Consider the following 20,116-nt stretch of genomic DNA (forward strand, 5'->3'; position numbering starts at 1 on the left):
TAATTTTAAGAAAATCCAATAACAATTATTCATGACCATATCCTTACAGCTCATAATAATCATTTTATTAGTTAATTAATTCCTCTTTATTATGTATTACTTAATAACAACTTGTCCTGTAATTATGAAAATTACAGTAATAAATAAAAATATCGTACTAAATCGATTGCATTGTATGGGATAATATACTATGAGAAATGTTTCCTTTTCCATAACAATTGTTGAACAACAAAAGCTTGTCAACATGATGTGCATATTAAGTTATGACTAAATTGATGATGATTGCTGATTTAAATTGGGATGTATTCTGTTGAAATAAGGTTTATGTTCCATTAGGTGTTCCATAGTTTGATATAAGTTACTCTTGTACTCGTTTTATAAATTATTGACATTTTTGCTAGTAATTACTGGGTTGAGATCTGATTTCTAAGGATTTTGGCACTCTAGATCCCAAAATACCATGAAAGCACCTCTACCAACCCTGTTTGAGAAAACAAAACTCAAAATCAAGTCCCAACTCTTGCTATGCATGTGAATTCCTCATAACAAAAGTTATTCAAACAAATTAGCTGTTGAAATTAGATTCAAAAAACTCACACCTTATGCAAATTACTTCTCTTAATGAAACTTGATTTAACTTTTATAAAATAAAAACTACACCCAATCAAATAAATTTTCCTTCATCAAAAATGAGAACAAAAGAGAAATTCATCATAAATTAAACACAAACAGTCATTATCCGACAAGTAATTTATTGAAGTAGCTTAATATCATAAATCACGACTTTTCACTTGAATACGGCACGAATAATTAGAATTTTTTTTGAAATGAAATAATATTTATTGTAAATATAATTTTTTGTATTTTATAAGTCAATTATTTTTAACAATCAAATGAGAAAAATATTAATGAAATTTTTTATCTCAAAAAATCTCCACCACAAAAAGAAAAATTGCGTTTATTTTGATGGAAAAGCAATTTCAAAAAAGGTAAAAGGAAGCAAAAAAAGTTTTATGAATCTTTTAATTTGTGGAAAAGAAAAAAAAAGGAATTTTTTTTTATCAAAGTTTTCTTTTCCCATTCAATTGATTCGTGAAAAAAAAAGTTTTATTCGTTTGTACTTACAATTAAAAAGTTTTATTTGATTGTTTTTCATGCAATCGACCACGATTTGAAAAGAAATATTTCTCATGCTATAATATAATTTCCATATTAACTGGTAAACACAGTTTTCCTTTTGATCGGTTTGTTCGGAATTGCTCGAATTGAATTTTATATGCCCTAACATGCAAAGAGAAAAGGAAGCTGAGTATAACGATTGCGAGCATACTCAATTGGTATATTTAAATAGAGCAAGCTCTCGAAAGCATGTTCCTTGTCTGTTAGGGGTCGAGTCGACTTGAATCAACTATTTCGTACAAAATCCGATCCTACTTCGGGCTCTAGTATTCAAGGCTTTGAGTTAACCCAGTGAATTCATTTGATAATAACATAAAGTCGACCGTTTACAGTCACAAGACTCCTGGTATAACACCAGACGTCATAAACGAATGACTCCCATGTCATTTTTTAAATAAATCAGTTATTCTACCCTCTGTATAATTACTGAACCCCCTATTGATTTCCCGATCAAAAAAATAACATTGAAAATTGCGCATGAGAAAAAATTAATATTGACACGGTCTCATCATGTTGATTTTGCATTACATAATTAATTAATTAATTATTCTGATGAGATGCATGATTTTTAAAACAGTAAAAATAATTTTTAAATTGAATAAAAATTTTTTTTCCCATTCATTCCCCTTTCCTGATTGCAAATTGTTAATTGACTTTTTTTTAAATTGCAAATATCACTACTCTGGTGAATAAATGAATCGAATTGGATGAATCATGCAATAAGTCATCGATAATTAATAACATGAAATATCATTTTTCAGCTTTTTTTTTAAATTCCGATGTTATTCATGCATTTATTGTTTATAATAATAATATCTATAATGAGATAACATGCAATGAACTTTCGTAGTATAATTGTGATGTATTTTCCTTGTTTTCGAGTTTTTATTGTCATTTTCGAAGTGATCAAGTTACTTAGTCAGGTTTTGTGCAATATTAATGATGTAATTACTTTTAAATTTGAAGTGAGAATCTCATACATATTTAATTTAATTTATTGAAAAGTCAACATAATTGTCAACAACAATTTCCCAATTAAACTTACTAAGCAGCATTCAGAACTGCAATCTATTAAATTGAACTAAATAATGCAATTATATTAAAACCTTTTCACAAAATAATTGCCTTACAGCAAAAGCCAATACAAACAGCCATCAATCAATCACACTTCACATCATTATAGCCAATAATAAAAAAATTATGAAATCATTCATTTCTGTCACCTTATTCCCTTACGTCCGTCCACTGATTTATCATTGAAATGATAAATAAAAAAATATAAAGAAATATTATTCATCCACAATTAATTTGTCCCATTTTCATGTGCCCCTCCCTATAAACAATTATTTTATATTTCATTTCATTTCTCACTCTCAATTTTGGTAATTTAAATTCAGCAGCATCCGCTGTTTTTAATATCGGAAAAATGCCAATTAATTGTTTTTAATTTTCATTTGCTCTGCTTTTTTTAATTTATTCAATTTAATTGCAGGTTGCGCTTTCTTTTTTCATCCAGATTCGGTCCAAAACGGACTTTATGATAAACAGTTATTGTCTGGGGTGAGTAACAATTTTTCAATAATTTTTTATTACAATTTAAAGTGATGTCGTTTCATTGAACGTGAATTATTAATCAATATTAGATTTATTTATGGTGTTTCATATGTTCAATGTTAATAGACATAAATTTAGCTGATTATACATGTGTCTATGTTTGTGTACCGGACTAAAACGTTTTTTTTTTTTTTAAGTTGTTAAAAAATTGTGTTTTTTATGGAACTATAAAATTTTTTTTAACTCTTCCTGTGTATATTCGAGAATTATTCATTTTGAATGTTAGGTCACCATAATTATTAAATTATATGAAACGTGCTGCATTTATTAATAAATTTTCGAGTGCATATATTTTCTAAATCGGCAATAAATCATACTCGAATGATAGATAATTGACATTTTAAGTAATTTGTATCCCCACTGAGAGGAAAATGTTGTTGGGGGTTAGAATTTAAATGAGTTTCAAATTTTTATAAATTTTGATATTTTTGGTTGAATTTCTTTCTAATTTGGAATATGTCTGTGTTTAGGCTCCTCATTTTGATTCAAAAAATTGATAATTTTTGACCATAAAATCCTAATTTCTTCTCTAATCAAGGCAAAGTCTGATCTGTCTCATTGCCAAGCCTCTTGGTCCCTAAACTTTCAACAACCCCCAATTACTCCAATCAACAAAATTAATTTCCTGCGTTTAAATTCCATCAATTACGCCACACTTCAAATTAAACAAATCGAAGTTAAAAAACCGGTCCAGCTTCACATCTAAAACAATTTTATAGCTTCCATTTATTCGAAATGAAGAAAAAAAAATTCTTAACTAATTCCAAAGATGAAAATTAATTTTGTTTATACAAAAGTGAGCAGTTACACTAATAAAAATTTTCTTTGAAACAATAAGCAAAGATTTTTTTTTCCTCCAGTGTAAATCTTTCAAGTATCTTGAAATGTATCTCCAGACACACATTTACAAGAGAGAAAAAAAAATAATTTGCGTATAAAACGAAGAGGAAGAGAGAAAAAAAATCCCAACAATGAAAATCGGAAAAGCATTAAAAAAAATTGTTCATTCCACATCTCCTCTCATTCCAAACAGACAACCAGCATGCGAGCTATGCGGGATGGAAAAAGAAGGGAGAGAGAAAAATTGTTGATGCTTCAAGTGGCCTTCTATTTTTAAAAGATCATTTTCTTTAATATTTTTATGGCCTTATTTTCTCCTCACACTGTTCTTTTTTCCACTTTCTTTTCTTTCCTTCTTTTCTCTTTGATTTTTTTTTTTATTCTGGCTTGCACAGCACTAGCCATTTAAGTATGAAAAAAAAGGCGAAAAAAAAAATGTTTATTGGTTTTCATTTCCTCTTCGATCTTGATCTAAAAATATTGTATATTATTGAAAGATATGTGCTGTAATATTTTCCGGCTTTTAAATTTTTTTTTTGTGTGTTCATATCTCTCTCACTCTATCTCTTTTTCTGTGTTATATATTTTTTTTATCGGCAAAAAATTATTCCCGCTCGTCTTGGGAAATAAAAATCCATAAAAAAATTTTTATTCAGTGATTATTTCTTGGTGAAACAAGAGAATTTTGTTGATACTTTATCCGTTTGTCTGTCTGATTTTGATGCTAATGTGAGCACGTGTCAACAACATCTGGTCTTCTGGCATTTTCTGTATGTTTATTTCTTTAATTGCTTGTTTAATTTTTGTTCTAAGCAATTGTCTTTTATATTTTTGTGTACTGGTGAATGAACTGCTTGGTTGAATAAACTGGATAATGTTAGCGTTCGGAGTTAAGGGATACGATGAATTTTTGGGATTAAAGCTATGAGAACTAGAAGGCGATTTCTGGTTTTTCCTGAAAATTAGCAAATTTTCAAGCATTTTGTCGAGCACCTGTGGCATAGTGTATGGTGTGTTGGCCTACCGATCCTAATGAGTCGGGTTTAGATCCCAGGGAAGGTTTAGTTGAATTCTGGTATTTCTTTGCTGCTTCTAGTCACACCAGCTCGTGGTTTAGCATCGACAAACACTGTAAAAATGTGAAAATTTCATTTTTATTCAAATACTGCAAGCCTTTGCCAGCAAATAAATCAAAGCAAAAATCGAAAAATATGCAAAAATGCGCTAAGGACTCTAATAAATCACATAAAACTTTCTACATCCATATTACTATATTTCTATACGCATGATGCAATGTTTGAATAGATGAAAGAGCACAAAAAAAAGAAGGCAAGAAAAATTTATGGAATAAAATTTTTGATTTATTTTCTTTGGCTCAATATTTCATGCAATGAAGGTTATCATTTTTTCCGCACACCCAGCCATATGCACTTTTACATCATCAAGTGAATGGATTTTTTTTTATATATATATTTATTCTCTGCTGCTATAAAAAAAAGAAAGTTTTTTAAGGCAAAAAGGCATTAAAAGTTTGCACATTAACTCCACATATGTACATATCAGTTAAAACTAACATGCATGCATGTACATTCAACTTATATTCCTCCGCTCATGTTACTTCTCTTCCCTTAATTAACTTTTGAAAGTTTTACTGGCATAGAAATTAGTTCTTCACTTTAAAATGGAAAATTCCCTTGTAAATATGATATTCATGCATAACTTTTGTACATATTTACATAAACTGCTAATGTTGTTTTTTGTCGTATGAGAAAATTTTTCTTTTTTCACCCAATCTCAACTTTCTTCTTGACATTTTTATTTCGAAGCGACACTAAAGGGAATGAGATTTAATTTAGTGGAATATATCAACACACATACATATCACTTGTAGCTTGTAGCTTAATTGAAAAGTTTAAAAATTTTCCAATTAATGAAATAAATTTTTTATGAATAAATTTTTCTCATTTTCCATATGAATTAATTGAAATTTTATGTCCATTATGGTGGTTAGCTGCATATATGAAGGACATAAAGTTTTATATGTGTCGTTTTTGTATTTAATAATTTTTATTATATTTTTTGGGTTTTAATCATAAAACTGCAATGAGTGGGAATGAAAATTAAAAATATATTTTTTCATTAAATTAAATTTTTTCCGTAATTTGTCATGTCGGTTAACTAGGTATTGTAATAACATTTCATTATGATTAACTGATTATAATGTAGCTATTAAATTTAAATTAATTTTATAATGAGAAAATAAAATGTTCTGATTATGAAATGTTTGGGATTATTGTAGTGTTTTATTGTTTGCCATCATTTTGGGGCTAGAGTTATTAGTTGATTGCTACTGGAAAATTTTGATTTCATACAAAAATGGTCAATTTATCTCCGAGTAGCACATGTTGGTTAATGAATCGTCTCAAAATCCACCATCAGGCTTGCACCAGGCAGACGTGACTTTGGCTTTACACCAAATCCGGAATTAACTCAGGATCAAATCAATTTCGGGCTAGATTTTTGATCGATTCCTTCAAATAATAAAGTTTTTGTCTATTTTTCCTCATTTAAATCTAATTTCCAACCAACCCTACATCACCCAACTCCACAACAGTAATTATTGCATAATTACAACCTCCCATAAAATTTACATAAACATCATAGCAAGGGTCTTTATTCTCCTTAAAAAATTCCCCCAACTCAAGTGTGTTCTCGATATTATTTTCAATAGTCGATCAATATATGCACATGTAAACACATTAAATTGTAGAAAATTATTTCACATTGAGTGAGAAACTTCAAAACTATGTCGTAAAACTAATTTTACATTTTTTGCAAGTCTCCTCAATAGTGTAGTAAAAAATTACTTATTGCAGTTGCGTGCAATGAATTTTAAAATAATGTTTTCTTCTTTTTTCATTCTAGGCTTGTTTGCCTTGGTACTTAATTTGAGGAAATGTGTGCAATTATATACTAAATAGACGCATATGGGGGGATTTTTTGAGTTTAAAAGAAATAGTTTTTTTAATCTTTATTATTTTATCAGAAACTTGCATAGTGATTAGTTCTTATTGATTCAGTGTATAGTGTAGGGAGGTAATAAAGCGGTTGAGCAGGCTGGTTCGTGGCTAGATTGGTATTATACTAGACGAAAAATGTTTGTTTTTGTGGAAAATTGGAGCAAAATTTATCAAAAAGCATACTTTTATCATAATTAACTCGAATAAACTTAACGAAAGGCTCCAATCAGAGCTCGATGTCGACTTGGATTTTGTATGGAGTTGAGTCGAATCAAGTTGACTATTCAATACAAAATCTGAGTCGATTTCGAGTTCTAGTTCCAATAGTTTGTAAGAAAATCCAGAAAATTCGAAAACACAAGAAACTAACTCTTAATTCCACAAAAAAAAAGTGTTCTGCATTCAGAACCTCATCAAAAGAATTTCTCTCAACTTAAACATATAAAATAAAATTTTATTATAAAATATCTCATTCTGTCTACATGAAAGAAGCATCTAATAGTTGAATATATGGACAGATATATAGCGAAAAATAATAGTAGGAAAAAAAAGAAATCATCATCATCTGTTTACATTATAACTAGAGAATTTTCTTGACTGCGTTATAAAATTTCTGTTGTTTGTTTAATGGTTTTTTTTTCTGCCAGCACGGCAGCTTCTTCTCAGCTAGTCGCTCTCACATGCTCTGCAATGAATATATGTATATACATTTACAATATAAAATAATATATTTTTCCTTTCGAGTTCTTTTTTTTTTTTTTTTGAAGTTATTTAGATTATCGATGTGTAGTGTATGCTTTATAACATCATTTTTTATTTCTTTAAGTAAGTAAAAGAAAAAAAAAAAAAAACTCTTGAAAATGAAAACCAGAAAGAGAATTTTCCTCAATTTTATTTTTTTTATTCCCTCATCAAACAAGTTTCGCCTTCTGTATTTCTCTGCTTTTCATTTAGTCTTAATTCACTCGATCTATTGAAAGCATCTCATATCGTGTGTGTGTTTATTAAAAAAAAAAAGTTCATGCTTTTGTGCCTTATACAAGGAATATACCGTGAACTCTGATTTAATATAAGCATCAAAAAAAAAAAAAAAATGTGGATGGATGATTTGCTATGAAAGAAGATAAAACAAGAACGAGAAAAAAAAAATTATATTGAGTGTATGTGAAGTCAATTTCTCTTCATAATTTTTTTTTTCTTCCTTTCCTTCCTGCACATCACTATAATATCTTTTGTTTTCATCTCATCACGTTAAAAGCCAGGCAAGACTGGCAACAGAGAAAGGAAAAAAAAAACTGAGAGAAGTAAAAAGAAAAATCTTCTCATTTTTCGTGTGTCTGGATTAACGTGAAATCGTGTTCATGTTCACACACCAAACTGAATAAAAAGTGCTTCAGAAGCTTTTTTTGCTCCACCAAATAAAATAAATTGCGTTAGTTGAGAAACAGTATTTAAACTTTAATTTGTTTACGTGTCAAATGTGATACAAGTTTTTTGGCTGCAAAGACTTTTTACGCGACATTTTCACACTGTTGTGTTGTGTATATATTTCAAAAACCCTCATTTTTCTTCCCGTCTACCAAAAAAAAAGAAAAGTTTATTTTTCCAAAAGTTTTTTTTTGCCTTCATGAAATGTTTTGAGCCACTGTCGGGTCGAGAAAGTGAGTGAGATATATGTGTGAAGTGAAAAAAATAGTGCTGAAAATTTCATTCACATTATTATAATTTTACGTAATAAATCACAGCTCAAAGAGCTTAAAAAAAAGTGTCACGTAGTGTCAAATAAAAGCGATTTTCTTACAAGACGAATAATAAACACATAACAATTTTTTTTGCTGCTCCTGCACGCTATATCGTGAACTTTTATATCTTCATTTTATTTGGATCTACTGAAATTATAATGGAAGCAATTACGGATCCAGAGAATTATCTTTACTACTATGACGTTCTGGTATGTAATGCATGCACTATGTGTGTTTACTTTCAATCAATTTTTTCTACTCAAATTCTACATTTTTATACTCAAAAGTCAGTTCCATATGTGATGATCTATAAATGATTATTAAAATCGTTATTATTATTACTGCAATTCCATTTCGATGATGAAACTCGTTGAAAAACGTTTTAATTTTTGCTTTTTTGTATGAAAGATTGTTAATGCAAAATCTTGTGAAGGGTGTGCGGCTTAATACTAAAAATTGCATGTGATTTATGGAATTGGAAATTGTTCTATTTTTGGAATTTGCAGAATTTTGGTGACTTAACATATTATTAATTTTCTAAACAATCTAAAAGTTTGCTGGCTATTCAAACATTTATTTAAAAGTTACAAAATTATTTATTAATAGCTTAAATATCCTTAACCAAATTTTGAAATCTGTCTGAATTTTGCAAGGAGTCAAGACAATTTGAGTCAACTTTTTCATACAAAATTTGAGTTTCCTTTGAGCTCATCTCTTAACCTTCCAATTAAAATTCCAAAATTCACCATTGCTGCAAGTCACTGCAACTACTCAACAAGCAAAATCTCATTAGACGAATATTTCCACTTGAATCTTATTCATTAATCAATATAATACAAAGTGAAGCCACCTTAACGTTTAAAATTCTCAAACTTCCCACATTCCAACAAAATTAGTTTTTAAAGTTTCACTTGAAAATATTAAAAAACATTCAATCCCTTCAACGTCATGCCAATCTTGCGAATTCTCATTCAATATAGTAATAAATTACATTTGCACAATGAGATGATTCCAAAACCGCAATTTATTGGAAAACGTAAAATAAAAAATTTATTCTTTCATATTTCTACATTCTCCTGACTAATTTGACTTCGGAATATTCCATATGTTTTTTATGAAAATGAGTCGAAATAATCATTATTTTTTTCTCTTTCTATTTTTAAACATTCACTTTTCCGAAATATTATTTTTCTTTTCTTTTCTTCACTTTTTTTTATTATATTTCTTCATGATTTCTTCAATTGTGTATTTTGCTCAATAATATATCGAATGAAAATGAAGAAATGAAAATGAAAATCTTGAAGCGATCTATTTTGTTTGTGCTTTCAATTTAAAATCAATTGTACTACATACTATTGATATATATGTATACAAAAATATTCTATATGCACACATTCCGGGTAGCATTTTACAAAATGAAAATTGACAGGTCTTGAAAAATCGTACATACACACGGAAGAAGAATATTTTTTTTTTTATCTTTATTTTTATTTCATTTTATTGTTTCTTCTTCTTTCTCCTTTTACATGAATTTGTTATGAGGAGAAAAGGGAAAATTGAAATGAAAATTGGCATTGCTTGTTTTATTTTAATCAATTTTTCAAATATCTTTTTTTGCATCATTTTTTTACATGTCTTATTTACTCGCAAAAACGAAGGGATTGATTTTGAGATATTGTAGATTTATGGATATATTAGAATTTTATTGAATAAGAAAATGTGATGAAATACTAATTTTATTCGATTTATTTTTGATTGGGAATATGTTTGTTGGGATTTTTGGATAGTGAAATTGTAAATTGGTCAAAATAACAAAATACTTTACGAAAAATATCAAATTTGCAGTAAAATTTAAAAAAAATTCTCAAATTTACAATAAATTCTTGTAATAAACTGAAAAATTCAAACTAATTCTGTTCAAAAAAAACGAGGTAAAATGGTAAATTGGCAAATTGAAGCTACTATGCTGAAGAATTAAATCTAAAAATTAGAAAATTCCTTAAGATAACCTCAAAGATCCGCAAGAAATTTTCTCATCTGTATAAATCTCATCTCAACATGTGCCACATTTACCCATTTCACATTCAAAACCTCAATATTTTAAGATCAAAATAAATCATCTTAATTTCATCAAAATCAATCCCAACTCCACATTTCCACATTAAAATTTTTTTTTTTTTTTTTTCATTTGTGTGTATATTAAAATTTTACAATTCACCAGAAATCTCAAAATAAAAGCTTTTCTGTGTCATATGGTGTATGCGGTTTATAAAAAAAAATTGTCTAAATTAAATAATTTGATTTCCTAATTTTTTTTCATGTTTAATGAATTATATTACCAGTAAATTCATATGGGAAATTTTATTGTCGAAAGGAAACGGAAGATATAAATTGATTTGTTTATAAAAAAACGCAAAAAAATTCTATCAGCGAATTTATTTTTGGCAATTGAGAGATGCGTGTGAATGCTAATGAATTTGATATAGATTAAAATTGAGAATATTCTAAATTAAAATATACTTTTTTGATCGTAAATCCATTAAAAATGTTTTACTGCATCTAGTCTGTTGTATGTGAACTCATTTGAATTTAGTGTATGTGATTTACTGAGCAAAGCTCCGGTAGCTGCCACATAAAATTGATAAATGTAAGGCATTAGGTTTTATTATTTTGAATATTTCAAGACTCTACTAATGTAATAACAAATGTTCTCGACAATTCATGAGATTTTGACAACTTTTTTGGTTTTGCACAGAGAAAATCGTGTACAAAAGTTTTGAAAGCTGAAGGATTCTTTTGGTGTAATTAAATTATTGTTTTAAAATTTCGAGATGGAATCTTACTGTCACATTATTGCCAAATTAGCGTCTTTTATGTTTTCTTTTTCGAGATGTTTCACAAATTCGAGTTGAATTTCCACAAAAAATGTGTGTTTAACTTCAAAAAAATTGTTTGTCTTGATTTTAAAAAAATCTTTTTTCCTAACAAGATTCATCGTTTTTATATAAAATAACGAATTAAATCTTCTAGAATGCATATCTGCAAACAGTTTGATACGATACAATGTCATTGAAATAAATGAAAATGTTTACAATCTTTACAAGAAAACTTCTTTAAAGCAAACACTCATACTAATTTAAATTTGAACGAGAATCTCATCATTACTTCTTATTTCATTGAATCAACTAAAAATAAATTAAAATTCAGAACAAAGACGGAGAAACTTTTTGATTAAATTTATCGAATTAAGAAAATGCTGAAAAAAACTTTTTTTTTCTCTTTTTATCATAAACATAATTAATTAAATTTTCCCTCAAAAACCTTAAGAAATTAAGTAACTGTATTTTTGTTCCTCACGTTTTTCTCGCCATTGATACAAAAAACCTGTGAGACTTTTTGAGAAATTTTCTTCTCTTCCTCATCATCTGCTGTTTAGGTTTTTTGTTTTACTAGACAATGAAGTGTTATTATTAATTAAAATTTTAATTCCTTTCTTGCTGTTTTTATCAATGTAAATGTCTGGAGGGATCTGATGGAATGACAAATAAAGTAAATAATTAATCTTTTTTGATCAAGTTTTTCGTTGTAAAGGGAAGAATTGGGGAAGTTGAAATAAATATTTTTTCTCCATTTTAAAGGAAAATTGAGTAAAGTTTTTATACATTTCGAATTTTCAATGTCAAGTTCATTAACCTTCAATTTAGAGTTAGACTTTTAATTCCGAAATTCATTACTATTTCCAAAGTTAACATTTACTTCAACAAGAACTCAAAGTCACACTAAATAATAAACCATAATCGAGCTCAACGTTCAGCACCCACCCACACCCCAAAAAATCCCAAAATAAATTAATGATATCCCAAATAAAATTCAACTAAAATCTAAATTAATTAATTGATTGAAACATTTCATCACATCAGCCACACACAACATAAACATCCCAGACACAATCACAATAGAATACAGAGCGATAAATGTTAATGTGATATAATTAAATTATTGAAATCCAAAATGAAAATCCTAAAATAACTTAATCGATCAATTTTCGTGTAGTTTATATGCAAAATTTCATTTTTGCCTAAATATCGCTCACATGAATATGTATGTCCACAATAAATTCACCTCTTAATGGCTTATATCTAAATGTGTATATCTCTATGTGTGTATAATTCTATAAATGTGCGTGTGTGTGAATGTAAATCTGTGTATTTTTCAAGGTGGGTCAATTTTGAAAAGGAATTTAATGATTCAAAAGGTTTTATAGAGAAAAATTTTGCAAAATTTTTATAAAATTTATCAATTCAATTTTTGAGATTTAATTTTACTTTCCTACAAAAATATCAAAATTCTAAATCAAACGTCCTGAAAATTGTCCTCAAACATCAAAAAATCCAAAATTGACCCACCTTGATTAATTGTTATTTCTCTCTATTTCTGTTCTATTTTATTAATAGTAAAGTTTTAGAACTAGATAACTCTTTATAGTGTGCATTTTATACAACAAACAACACAAAATGATGTGAGAACATAATTAAATGAAAGCCAAAATAAATTTTCTCTCTCTAGATTACAGGTGTGTCATTGTACAACAACAACAACAACTTCAACCAGTTGACCGCACTTTGTGTGACCATAAATAAATTTAAAAGTGAAAATAGATGAGCGTAATAATCTTTTTTTTATGTGTTGCCTTATAAAATTAAAAAAAAAAATACAAAAAAAAAAATATGATATAATACAAAAACTGAGATAAATAATCGACGAATTTATTTTGAAAGTAGAAGAAAAAAATTAAATAAAAATAAAAAAAAAAAAATATATCGAAAAGTTGGAATTATTTATAGTAAAAATTAAGCCAATGTCTCATCTATCGATAATGAATCGGTATGTCTTTGACCACATAATTTTAAATATATATTGTTCGGTGTTTATTTATATTTTTTTTTTTTGATATATATTTCTATATATTGATTGATGTTGGTCGTAATTATCGTTTCATATTATCGTGTATAAAACATATCAAGAAAACAATATGAAAAAAAATTTATATATGGTGTGTGCAATGTTATAATATGTATTCTTTTTTCTTTCTGTTTTTCATACTATTTGTTACATCTCTTTTATATGTTCAGATATATATATTTTTTTTCTTTGAAGTACCGTTGTTTGTTGTTGTTTTTTTTCTTTGTTTATGAACAATTTTTCTATGAGGAGTTATCAGAAGATTGATTATGAGATGCTGGCAATATAAATTGAGCTGTATGTTGCTGATTTTCTGAGAATATTCAACAGTCGATGATTTAGCATACAATATACACACTCACATATCAATGGTTTTTGCCTTGATCTTGTTAAATTGTGGATGCTGAGATTTGATTCGGAATAAAATTGGTAGAATTATTAATTTGCGTGCTAATTGTGTTTTTCATGAGATTTTGCTGTTTTTGAATAATTTTAAATCAAAAATTTCCACTTTACGTCTAAATCTCAATAAATCTTTCCTTAGATTATTCATAAATAATGACGACTTTCAAGTGAAGTGCTTGTCAATTTTCAGTCAAGCAATTTTAAAAGCACAAATGTTCATCGATAAAATTTCCATTATTTAAACTGGAATTTTGTTTACTAAGTAATTTAGGAAGTGTCATGATAAAATCAATAAATCATATTTGTAATTAATCATTTGAATATAAAAAGAAACAGCAGATCTGTGAAGCTTCATTGAGAGTATGAGATGTAATTATTGAATTTTTTTACATTTTTTTATAAATTTTTAAAGTGTTTTGCAGAGTTGAAAAATGAAAATTGGGGTTGAATCCTTAATTTGAGATTTTTACATCCTAATTTGTTCAGTACCATTTTTCTATCTAAATGTATCCTGACACAATTCTAAAGCTAGTCAGTTTTGTATTAAAATTCACCTCAATTTAACCAATTTCCAAAACCATCAACTCTGCTCCATTCAAGAACTAACAAATTATAGTGTCATTCTCATAATCAATCGACTTGAAATTTCTCCACTTTTTTTTTTCTTTAAAAAAATTTTCATATTTATGTACAGCAAAGACATTTCTTTTGTTATCGTTATAAATTATTATGATTGATTTTTGATCGATGTTGTTGTTGTCGTTACAATGTAAAGTAAGTAAATATTAAATAAGTTTACAGCCATGAAAAAAACAAATTTGATAAAAAAAAAAAATTGAGTTTGAAAAATGAAAAATGTGACAAAATTTAATTTTGCTAATGAGCGTCGATGTTCTCATATTTTTTTATGATTTGAATGTGTTGCTTTGTTGGTATTAAGAGAAAGTTTTAGAATTTTGAGTTATAAGAATTGAATTTTCCTGATTTCAATGTCCTCAGTGACTGCATAAATCATGTTAAATGATTATTAATTTGAAAAATTAATTTCTCTTTTTATTTTCAAAGCAATAATCTTCTTGTTTCTATGTGTGTGTCTGTGCCTCTATCGATGTATGTTTTCATACCTTATTTATGGTGAATTTATCTTCTAACATACAATAAATTGTGTTGATATCAAAGAAAATTGTGAAGACCGAAGAGGTAAAAAAATCCAATTATACTAAGAATAGATTTTTTTCTGCTCTTCCTTCTTTTGAACATTATTTAAGCTGATTTGCAAGTAAATTAAAGTTTCTTCTCCACCAAGTTTTAATACATACAAGACATAAAAAAATAAATATAATTTTTATGTCAAGAATGGAAACTATGAAAAAATTTTGTGATGAAGAATTTTAATGACTATTTGTACATATCATCCACATGCCATTAAAGTTCTAAGATTGTCATTTATGTTCAAATACTAAACATATTATGGTCATTTTAAGCAGTAATTAAAATGAATGTTGCATAAATTGGAAATTGATATTGGGATTTTGGATCTAATTCTTCTCAAAATTAAGCTCGTACGACCATAAAATTAATAATAAGGGATGTTTTGTGGCCGAGGCTATTCTTGGAAAACTGAATAATAATCTTCAATAAAATATGGGATTCTAGATAGTTTGTCATTTACTTAGCAACATCTGATGCTTATTAAGATAAAAATCTCCTGAAAAAATCTCTTATTTCACTCCAACAGCAGTTCCGACCCCTTAAATTATCATAAATATAAATATCTGCTCAAATCAGCACAAGAAATGAAAGTTTTTGATTAAAATGCAGAATTTTTTTTTTTTCACCATAAAGTTTTCTTTTTTCCTCGCTTTTATGACTTGCAAATGGCTAAACGCTTTCTTGAGGGTAACATGAGCGAAAGAGAACTAAAATGATTTTAGACAGATGAAAAATGGCCATGAACTTCCAGGGAGAAGAAAGGAATTCTACATGATTTGGAAAAGTTTAATGAAAATTTAGAAGAGTTTGGATCTTTTAACAGATGAAAATTTTGAAATTTTTCAATTTCCTGACAAAAAGTATGAGCTTTGCTAATTTTTCGAAGTCGACTTGGATTTTGTATGAAAAGGTCGACTCAAGTCCACTTTGACCGTTGTTATTGAGGCCAGATGACTTTTCCAAGTGGTTGTCCTATTTACTGTGTATTAGTGCTTCTGCAATTGAATCAAATTTCATGAAAACCAAAAGATTAATGGCTCCATAGATTCCATTTTATAAAAATTTACCACTATCGTCCTTGAATCATTACTTTCAAGTTCACGCACGGAAGAAAAGAAAAATCTATTTTTTTCTCATTTGAAAGATGAAGGCCATAACACATAATTCAATATAAACAAGAAACGTAGCGAAAGTAAAACACAAAAAGAATAAAGAAAGCACGAGGAATAAAATTTAAATTTTAAATTACCTGTTGTTGTTATAGATTTTGGAATAAATTTAAAACTTTTGTGTTTGAGAAACGAAGAAAAGTTTTGATTTTTAATTTCATTTCTTTTTTGGCTTTAGCCAAGCAAAAATTTTCTTTAAGTAAATTTATACACACATAAAGAGCAAAATGACGATGATGTTGATGATGCGGGATAGAAAAAAAATAATAAGAAAATTGAATTTCTCACTACAAATTACTCGAAAATGGGGAGGATGAAAATTTATTGTAGAATTTTTGCAGCTTTTTTTCTGGAAAGATGCCCAGTTTAATAATAGACTACTTTAATGAAATTTATATAGAGTTTCACATACAATTTAGAAACAATAATGAAAAAAATATATATTTTATACGGTATCTATCTATTTAATTTTCTCTTAAATGCACACAATAAAAAAAACATAAGAAGAAGGAGTTAAAATGAGAATGATAAGAGGCGACCACAAGTTTATGCAACTTGACGTATGTTTTTCTTGTTCTGGCTGTTGATATTAATTTAAATTTATTTAGATAGTTCTGACTCGATGTGGGGAGACTCGAAATTTAAGCATGAGAAGTGAAAATTTGAGTTAAATTTTCTTTATTCTCATTTTTTTTTGTGCCTCTGTTTACTGAACTGTGGGATATGACTGTAAAAGTTTATTCTGAAATATGAAGTTTTTTGTCATAAAAAAATTACTGAAGCTATTCCAAAAAAAAAAGTATCCGGACATATTGTGTGTGAGTTTGGCAGGGTTGTGGATTTAGATGATGCAATGAAGCAATTTGAAGGACTAAAGACTTCCTTAACAGGATAGGAGCATGCTGTCATGGTTCAGAAAGACCTCGACGGTACCTAAAGTCCTGTTAGGGGTTGTTAGGAGTTAAATTGACATTTTCAAGATTCTGACCTTATTCGAAATGATGAAATTTTACAAAAGCATTAAAAGTGTGGCTCTGAACTATAAAATACAAATTCCAACTCTGTCAGTATATGAGGATATATATTTTTTTTATCATTTACAGTTTTCCAACCATAGTTGTAAATGTTAACTCATGGGACTTACGTACAATCCATACATATAATGTCACGGCAACATGTGCTCCGATAATTTGAAAAAGCACTTCAGCCACTAGGCATATTCTCTCTTATTTTTTTGCATCAACAACAGTAATAGCTGCTACTAGTTGTAGTCAGGGAAAAAAAAGGCTTTATTCACTTTTATGAGTCTATACATTAAATGCCTATCTATAAAAATAAAAAAAAAAAGTTTTTTTTTGTTCCTTTTCTCTTTGTATTCTTTTCAATGTTATTCCGTGCCACTGGAAAATGTCTATAAATTTCAATACATTAGCTAAAGTGTTAGTTTTTTTTATAGAGTACTTTATGCCCCTTTTGCTTTTCCGTCTATTTCCAACTCTCTTTTGCTTTTTTTTTTTATTACAAATAAGCTTAGTAAATTTTTCTCGGATGATGGTGGCATAATAGTTTCTAGCTTTTTTTTCGACTGCCTGCTATTTTTTTTTTGCACTCACTTCCTCTCATTCGTAGAGCATCGTTCTCGATGAGAAAATGTCTCCAATAAATTTTCATCTTTACCGACTTTTATCGCTAAATGTATAAGCATAATGAAAAGTTATATTTAAAAAGGGCAAATAGAATGAGATGGTAAGGATAGGAAATTATGCTGTTGGTGGGATGGATTATGTAGGGTGTGATTTAGAGGCGCATTTAGGACTGGGATTGGATCACTTTCTGCCTGCAATTTTCACAAGTTTTCTTGAAAAATGATTTTAAAATCTACAAAATTTCAATATAAATTCAAAAATCCAATGAGTAATGAAGAAAACTTGGTGCAATAATGAAAAATTCTCAAAATTACACAAATCAAATTAAAGTCAATTCCATCCAACCTCAACTCAGGCCTATAAATTACAAGTCAACTAAACTGACCAAATGACTACATTTTCTTCTGCACAAAAATTGACTCAAACGAACAAAAGAAAGGGAAAGAAAAAAAAAATAGGAGGAGATGAAAAAAAAAAGTTTCATTCATAAATTTGCCTTTAACAAGAGAAACCGAACTGAAGAAAGAAAATGAGAATGGTAAATGTGAACTTAAGCCACATGGAAAATTTATTTAAGTAATTTTGTAGAATAAAAAAAGTACATTCCCTTTTTATTGAGTGGCTCTATGATAACGATATTTGCTAATTAAATATCTATTTGAGACATAAATTTCGTGTTTAAGTGTGGTACGAGTAACTTTAGTAGAATCAATGTCATTTAATGCTATAAAAATTATTTATATTTTTTATACTTTGAGTAAATTATGGACGATATTTGCTCTTTTGAGCTTCATCACGTGCCATATTTTTTGATAAAATAAGGCAATTTTCTTCCATTATTATCGTCATCATCGTTTAGGAATTTTTTCTACGACGATAAAAATGGAAACTCCATTGATTAAATGCCACTGATAAAATGGTTTATGTCTGTCCTACTCCACCCCCCACTCTAATGTTGACTGTAAAATTTATTACAATCATAGATAGACAGATAGTCCTTCACTTAATAAATATTCAAATTGTCTCTCTCTCTCTCTTTCACTCACTTCACTTGATCATTCGCCTCTTATTTTAAATTGTCTGTATGAGAATAGATTCAGTGATATACAAATAAAATGAATTTGTATCGTTTGTTAAAAATTATTTTTTTTTCGGTTCCTTTTGTGCTCTTCTCAAAAAATATTTTTCTCCATTAGCTAAATTGCTTTTTTTCTTGTCAGAGATGCTGTTTTTTTTTATTTTCTTTTAAAAGTTATGTGCGGTTAAAGTTTTTTTTTTTTGGAGGAAAAATTAAATTTGAGGTCATAGATTTGAGTATGATTTTTATTCTTGAGCCTTTTTTGAGGATGAGAATTAAGATAATTAGGGATTTAATAATGTCTGCTAGATTAGTTCTACGGTTTAATTTTTGCTTGAATGTTTATTGGGGTTCGGGATTTTTGTTCCATTAGGAATCATGAAGATTATTGAAGTTCCCGTTAAGAGGTTTTAGAGGGATAATTTTTTGAAACGTGGAAGGAATGTGATGATCTTAAAAAACATTAAATTCGTTGATTTTTATGAATTTTAGAGCAATTTCTTGTGAATTCCAGAATCTAAGTACATATTAGCACGAGTGCACTATGCAAATCTTTTTACAAATTAGTTTCATAAACTCGTTAATTCACAATCACACACTAAACTCGCAAAACCTAAATCCCATCTAATAATGTCAATAAAAATCTCACATTGACATTATTTTTCTAACAAAAAAAATCCTTTTGATGTTACAAATTATGATTTTATAAATATTTTTGCAATAAAATTGAAAGAAGCTTCACCATGCTGTTTCCATTAAAACTATGTATTTAGCTATTTACTTTAAAAATATTGCAGACACCAAAGAGCATCAAAAATATTTATTTATTCAATTTATTTCATTGCTCTAAACTAAAAAAAATCTCAAAATAAAATGCAAGAAGAAATCTTAAAAGAAAAATTGTGACGATGATGATGATGAAAGGATGTCTGTTGACTGTTTTTGTCTTTTCTAGAATAATTCATAAAAAAAATTATTATTTTTATTTCTCATCGAGCTCGATGAGTCATTTTGAAGTGAGGAAAAGTAAAAAAATGATGATGAGAATGGGGAAAATGCAGAGCAAGAAGTTCTAAGTAAAGATAAATAAAATTTTATTTATTCAGAAAGCGTTTTGTTGAAAAAATATATTTCGAAGTGCACCCCAGTGGAGGGTTTGAATAAAAATAAATTTATAGAAAATTTTTGATATTTTCCTACTTCTGAAAAATATGCAAGGAATTTCCTCACATAATGCATGAATTAATGA

The 20,116-nt window shown here is 27.9% G+C and overlaps 1 protein-coding gene across 10 annotated transcripts in view; it reads left to right on the plus strand.

The window, feature by feature from the left end:
* Nucleotides 1-20,116, plus strand: part of bru3 (bruno 3) — a 286,566-nt gene that overhangs the window by 61,062 nt on the left and 205,388 nt on the right. For 6 of the 10 annotated variants that reach the window (XM_070641954.1, XM_070641960.1, XM_070641959.1 and 3 more), the window contains exon 3: nt 2,672-2,739. In XM_070641954.1, the coding sequence (XP_070498055.1) occupies nt 2,672-2,739 (68 nt within the window). Of the gene's footprint in view, nt 1-2,671; nt 2,740-7,659; nt 8,605-12,961; nt 13,280-20,116 lie in introns of those variants that run through there. The other 4 variants (XM_070641961.1, XM_070641969.1, XM_070641963.1 and 1 more) reach the window with 3 other exon arrangements.

Source organism: Chironomus tepperi, unplaced genomic scaffold, assembly GCF_022539635.2.
Source record: "Chironomus tepperi strain 1889 unplaced genomic scaffold, CSIRO-AGI_Ctep_v1 contig_261, whole genome shotgun sequence".
NCBI classification, from domain to species: domain Eukaryota; kingdom Metazoa; phylum Arthropoda; class Insecta; order Diptera; family Chironomidae; genus Chironomus; species Chironomus tepperi.